The 6,498-nt window shown below is 42.0% G+C and overlaps 1 protein-coding gene across 4 annotated transcripts in view; it reads right to left on the minus strand.

Moving 5' to 3' along the window:
* LOC133915953 (nuclear transcription factor Y subunit A-7-like) overlaps positions 1-5,993 on the minus strand; it is a 32,893-nt gene extending 26,900 nt beyond the window's left edge. For 2 of the 4 annotated variants that reach the window (XM_062359382.1, XM_062359380.1), the window contains exons 1-3: positions 5,764-5,993; positions 4,442-4,542; positions 4,199-4,352 (exon numbers count right to left, since the gene is read on the minus strand). In XM_062359382.1, coding sequence (XP_062215366.1) covers positions 4,199-4,352; positions 4,442-4,492 — 205 coding nt within the window. In that variant the 5' untranslated portion in view covers positions 4,493-4,542; positions 5,764-5,993. The remainder of the gene's footprint in view (positions 1-4,198; positions 4,353-4,441; positions 4,543-5,763) is intronic. The other 2 variants (XM_062359381.1, XM_062359383.1) reach the window with 2 other exon arrangements.
* Between the last annotated feature and the right edge of the window lie 505 nt (positions 5,994-6,498).

Consider the following 6,498-nt stretch of genomic DNA (forward strand, 5'->3'; position numbering starts at 1 on the left):
GAAAAGAATCCAAGCGATTGTCTAAGCAATATGCTCTTTATTATTACGAAATGTACTCTTAGTACTTACACTTGGAGCTTATGGAGTTTACTGATGGCTAACGAGCTATTGTAGACCTAATATCTTAAATCTAAATAGCACAGACTAGATTAAACCGATAAGCAGGGGCCTTGTTACTTCGGGGGTATTGTAGTCATGTAACCAAGACCCCAGGTTTCTAGGTTTGCATCTTGAGGCGATTTGGTCGTGGTCATGACTAACGGCCTGTTTGATTGGGCTGAGATTTTCCAAAAGCTCTTTTAAAAGCTGATGTTGAAAAGCTGCTTTTGAATTAGCTTTTGATGTGGATGAAATGTATAATATATGTAATACTCCTCAGAACTCATCCCTCATCAGCTACAAAACTCCTCCATACTGGCTTCTGACTTCTATTAATAATGACAAAAGCTCCTCCAGACTAGCTTCCAGAAGCAGAAAGCTGTTTGGTTCAGCTCTCTGCTTCTGAGTAGTAAAAGCTAGCAGAAGTTGAACCAAATAGGGCCTAAGGCTTCTTGTTCACCTTGACTCATAAGCTGTTGGGTTCCTTACTTGGTTGGTGTTGAACTGCCATGTCAAGACTCTGCTTGTCGCAACAGACTTGGGTAACCTCAGATGGTGATGACCCCCTCGGGTTCCGGGATCTTCATGCATTGGTAAGCATAATGTGTGGTGGCCATGAACTTGGCCAGGGTTGGTCGTCCCAATATGGCGTTGTAAACCGTCTCGAAGTCGACCACGTTGAACATAATTTTCTTTGGTCAGAAATTATCATGCTTCCCGAAGGTAACGGGGAGCTATATCTAACTGATGTGAGTGGCCGAAGATCCGAGTACTATACCGTGAAAGACTTGCGTAACTGGCTTGATGATAGATTGGGAGCTTTGCATCTCTTAGAGTGCTCCTATGAAGAGGATATTCAGGGAACTCACTCCGTTGATATGCACTTAGATGATCCTGCAGTTGAGATTGTAGGCTCAACCACTATCGGGAAGCGGCTTGATCGTACAAAATTCTCTGGATAGTTGTCTTGGCTGAAGGAGATTTTGACATTCAACCACTTAATAGCCTGACGACCCTTGGGGATGATAGCTAAGAATTCTCATGCCACCGTCTTGTACTGCCTCTTGGATTCGTAGGAGGCGGACCCAACAAATATATGGTCGACCATCCTCTCGTTTGGCTGAAAAGACATCGAGTTCGTGTCATCCTCACTATTGCTGGAGCTGGTGTCCCTACTAGGCCGCGAAGTGGGTCTTCTTTCCTTTGGCCGCTTTCCTGACCTCCTCTTTGACCATTTTCTTCCATAGGTGGCACTCGTGGAGGCTATGGTTGTCATTTTGGTGGAGGTCACACCAAGGCTTACCATCACGTTCGCAGGATCCTTGTGTGAAGCTCTTGCCCTAGAAAGAACCGGAGCACTTGTCGAGACAGATGTTGAGCATATCTACAAAAACTTCATCAGATTTAGCTTTCTTGCCCTTACATCCCGTGGTGTTCTTCTTGCGCTTGCTCTTGACCTTGTCATCGTCAAGCTCGAGTTGAGAATGCTTGATGCCCTGCGCCTTCTCCTTGACGAAGAGGAGTGCGCCCTCGGCCTTGGTGGACTTATCGACAATCCTCATGAGTTCTTTGACCGTCTCGGGCTCCTTTATGGCGATGTCTTCAATGCATCTCCAGCTCTTAACCCCCTGAGTGAACGCTTGGATGACATCATAGTTGTTGATCTTAGGGATGGTGTTCTAAGTGTTGCTGAAGCAGCGCACGAACTCGCGTGTTTCGTTCTCTGTCTACTCGCAACTATAGAGATCGTTTTTCTTGTCGAGGCAAACGTACGTACCCTGAAAGTTAGCTCAGAACACATTGCAAATATGCTCCCATGAGTAGATTATCCCCGACGATAGGTTGGTCACCGTGTCCTAGCTGCCCCTTCAAGTGTTGTGAGGAGGTAATTCATCCCCACCAGCAGTTTGGATGGCTGTGGTATAGTTATGGAGAAATTCAATGGGATTCGTGCTCCCATTGTACTTCTCGATCAAACCAGAGTGAAACCTAGTTGGCCAGCTTACGTTTCGTAGCTCCGGAGAAAAGGCTAGGCATCCGTTGATGGCATTGTGCTTGGTTCAAGCAGTCACGGGCATTTTACCCACAGGGGTCAGGGATCGGCCCCGGCTTGAACGGTGTTGGAACGTCTCGCGATCTGATCATCGAGGGGCGGACAGTGCCACCTTGGGTGTCCTCGGGCATCTCCACTACTCGATAACTTCGCACAAGTCATTGATTGGATGACCTTTGACTAGAGAGGTCCTACGGTGGTTAGCTGCCCAGTTTTCATCCCTGGACGCCTTGTTCCTATGCCTCTCCGAGTCTCTTTACTTCTCGTGACAGGGCATTACACGTTCTCCCCCGATTAAAGCAGTTTCCGGCTAGAGCCAGATGGGAATTCTCAGCCTAAATGAGAACTTCTTTCGTCATGTCGATCGCTGAGTTCATCAAGTCTTTACCGGTTGGGGTTGTCAGATCTGTAGTCTGAGGACGCAGGAGGGCCTCTTGTAGAAGGAGCCTCTGAGCTATTGCAGATCTGAAGCATTGAGCTCCCTACTGATGATCGGGAGATGGTACCCTACTACGCTCCGTTAGGGTTCAGGATCTGGGGCAGCGTGCTCAGCTGTTGTTGGCCGTCACCTAAACCCGAAGCAGGAGGGACCTGTGTGTTTGCAGGATGAGCATCATGATTGTCCAGACCATCACCACTGTCTCCGATGATAAAGACTTCTTGGGGGTAACCTTCGCTAGAGGAAGTGTCTAGATCCATCATGGATTTTTCGTCAAATTGCTCCGAGTAGGTATCTTGACAATCCATGTTGTCGGAAGTTGCAAGGGAAGATCTGACTTGGAGTGAATTGGGCATTCACGGTTGTCATGGCAACCAAGTGGTTCAAACTCGATACCGTAATCCTTAGCTCATTGATCCATAAAGCGACTTACCTCATCGCTAGAATCATCACTGAAATATCTTCATCGAAATTCACCTGATCAATCTTCAGTTCGTCGGTGGGAGGGGTGAAGTTGTCGTAGAACCCCTCATCCGGAAAACTCGACCCGATCTTTGGTGAAGTCATCGGTATGTTCTGTGTAGAATCTTCAACGCCTACTGTTATGATGCCCACAGATGGTGCCAACTATCGACGATTGGTGAACCACCGATATTACGAATTTGTAGAATAGATGGGGGATGCCTTGAGCAAACGAATCAAAAAACACACAGAGGGTTTTTTAGACAGGGTCAGACCTCCCTTAGGATAATAATCCTACATCATGTTTGTCTTGTATTGATCTGAGTTTATTATAAGATGGTGCGTAGCTAATCTAGATAGATATATCTTAGTCGGTGACTTCCTTGTTTGGCTTATGGTGTCTTCTAGGTTATGTAAGGGCTTATTTGACTTGTAATCTCTCTTATTTTTTTCCGTATGGTCCTCCGGCTCCGTATATAGAGTGGGCGTCGTACGTCATCTGAAGTCTTCCTTTCCGTTCTTAGAGATAAACTTACCTGTTTACAGAATCCATATATATCTACAGGTAGTTTTCTTTCGTCCAAAGATCTTCTTCCATGAGATAAATATATGTTCTAAGAATTACGGGAAACCCTAGGGTGCCCAGATATGGTAATTATCTAGTAGTCATCGTCACCTAAAATGATTTAAAAGCATGTAGAAGATTCTGATGAAAAGCCTAATACATTACAGACAAAAGAAAAAAAAAATCCAGTAACCATTTATAGACAACAATGATATATTTTGATTGTAGTAAACCTAATTTCAATGTGGAATATTTAGGACAGTGTCGAGTGAGAACAAATTTGTACACGGTTTGAGAAGGTTGGTTAAGACTGAAGCACCAATTGTTATTATTACTAGTTCTTAAAGCTTACAAATCAAACGCTATCGAAAGTAATCAAAACTTAAATCCAATGAGGTTTGAAGACAACTTTATGATATCAGTATTATTGTTTGAAATACTACAACTGCCATATCTATAATAATTTGGAAACCTAGGGATCACATCTAAATATGTTCTTCGTAAGAATATCTCAAATTAATTATATAAACCAAAAGAATACATTTGTAGCGATATAATGGTGTTTACGAAAATTCTTTACCAGATTGTTTTGGTGTGTGTTGTCCATTGAGGCTGCTGTCACTCACTGCAGATAAGTCTTGGCGAGACTGCTCGGACTTTGTTGATGAGGAATCTCCTTCAGAGTTGCTAAGAACAAACTGCTTCATTGAATAACCACCCCCAGACAGGAAATCCTAATTCACACGGAAGTAAATTGGTTATCCAAAGTTGTACATCATGTAATTCAGGATACACTACAGTACTAAACCAAACTTCAACTTACATAGTTCGGCATGGAATGAACTGGGTAACCATCCATTTTTCGCTGAAGCATTTTCGTTATCAGATGGCATCACTCAAGCTCCAGAAACATTTTTATCCTTCCTGTTTTCAACGTTAGAAAAAATATTCAGGACAAATCACCGATACAATAATAGATCAGCTGAACAGACAGTTATGCACAAACAATGCCAAAGTAATAGGTAAATCTGTGGAAACATAAATTTGGTTATTCATTCTCCGCACAGACTATAAAATAATTTGAACAAATACCCTAACACAGTTAGATGAACAGTTGAAAATGAAAGAAACATAAAATAAATCGAAGGATCATTGTGAGGCATCAATCTTCTCATTAATAAATAGTATTGTGGCATCCTTATGATGACTTCTTAGTGCTGCCAAGCTAATCCAAAGAAGATGAAGCACAAATATCACCTTAAATTTACCAATAATTTGTAATAGTGATAATTCTAAGCTACTCCAAGTAGCAATAATTTTATCTGTCCTTCAACTGACAAGGCACTATACTTCCTTCAGGTCTACTTTCAGATAACCACACGATTCTTTAGAATTATTCACTCAAAGTGATCCCAACTATATACTATCTTCCCTGCGGAAGATCCTACATTATCATTCTAAACCTCTCAATTGTCGCATGCACTAAACAGAAAAATCCTGGTTTTATTTGATGATTTACTTTTACCATCCATGTTCTGGAAAACTATCACTTACAGGGGAATAAGAACTGAAATTCCACCATAATATGGGATATTACTCAAAGCAGAACAAATCTGTCACATATCACATAAACCTATGCCCTTCTAATATTGACCAATTCCACCGTACTTTCAGCATGCTTTTTCTTAACCCCTTTTCTATTTTCTGATAGCCACATAACGCAACCAATCTGAAAATTCACTCAAGAGCAGTAGACCACCTAAATTTAGCTTAAAATTATCGCAAAAATTAGTAATACAACACCAAATCAGCAAAAGTTAAGGCAGAAGGCAAGATTCCAAGCTAGCTATAACTCCCTGAAGGATTCACGTATTCTAGTTAGCCAAGCAAGGATGAACCTACAACCAAGAATGTTTTCTGCGACCAATAATTCGCAGAAACAATTTTCTGAAGATCCAGCTGAGAAAACAAAGGGGAAGCAAGAACCGCATCCACACAAAACTCCAAAGCAACTGAACAAGGACACGGAACACCGTAATCCGTAATCCATCAAGCTTGGAACCAAGAAACCACTAGAACAGGAAAGATTCACCAGCTATAAACAGCAAATTTGAGGTGGCTAAAGTGAGAGCAGAAGATAAGTACCTCTCCGTCCTCCTCTCAAGACCCCTCTCTCTCACTCTCCCTCTCTCTCACTCAGATTTAATGATGCTACTGGCCTACTGCTGAAGCATGCTGAGGCTGCGCTCCCCCTGCAGCCAAATATGCACTCGACGTATTTCTTGTTTGCTGATTGCCCCTTTTTTTAGATTTTGGGTTAAACAAATTTGATCTCTCACGCAGTCACACTCTCATCACCAGCAAAACTGTTAGGTACACACAGGATATGAGCAATATATGGTGTATGACTTATGCCTAAAATATGTAGCATAAAACCATATCATTTAACTCGTCAAACCACCCGGTTCACTAGTTCAATGCTCCAACAGCAATCCGATGTTCAGAGGTTCATAAATAAAACTATTGTATCAACATTTATAATAATGTAGCACTATACATGACTAAAAGTGTTACTGGTTATATTTGTGTCACCTTCTTTGTTGTGAGGGAACATTCTTATAACTTGAACATATCATCTGTTACAACTTTAGTCGGAGGAGGTTTAAAGCAAAGCTGATACTTCGATATTATTCGGAGATCTTTGGAACCTAGAATTCTCAAAACTTAGAAACTGAAAACCGTAGGATTAGCGTTGTCTAGATTTTTTAATCTAATAAAATGGAAATTAGATAAATTGCTAATCATGGCTCCGCATCCAAACCTAAGTAGAATAACTATGGATGTGGGGATCTATTTCCAGCTTATTCGGCTCTACTTTGT

This window comes from Phragmites australis, chromosome 4 (genome assembly GCF_958298935.1).
Source record: "Phragmites australis chromosome 4, lpPhrAust1.1, whole genome shotgun sequence".
NCBI classification, from domain to species: Eukaryota; Viridiplantae; Streptophyta; class Magnoliopsida; order Poales; family Poaceae; genus Phragmites; species Phragmites australis.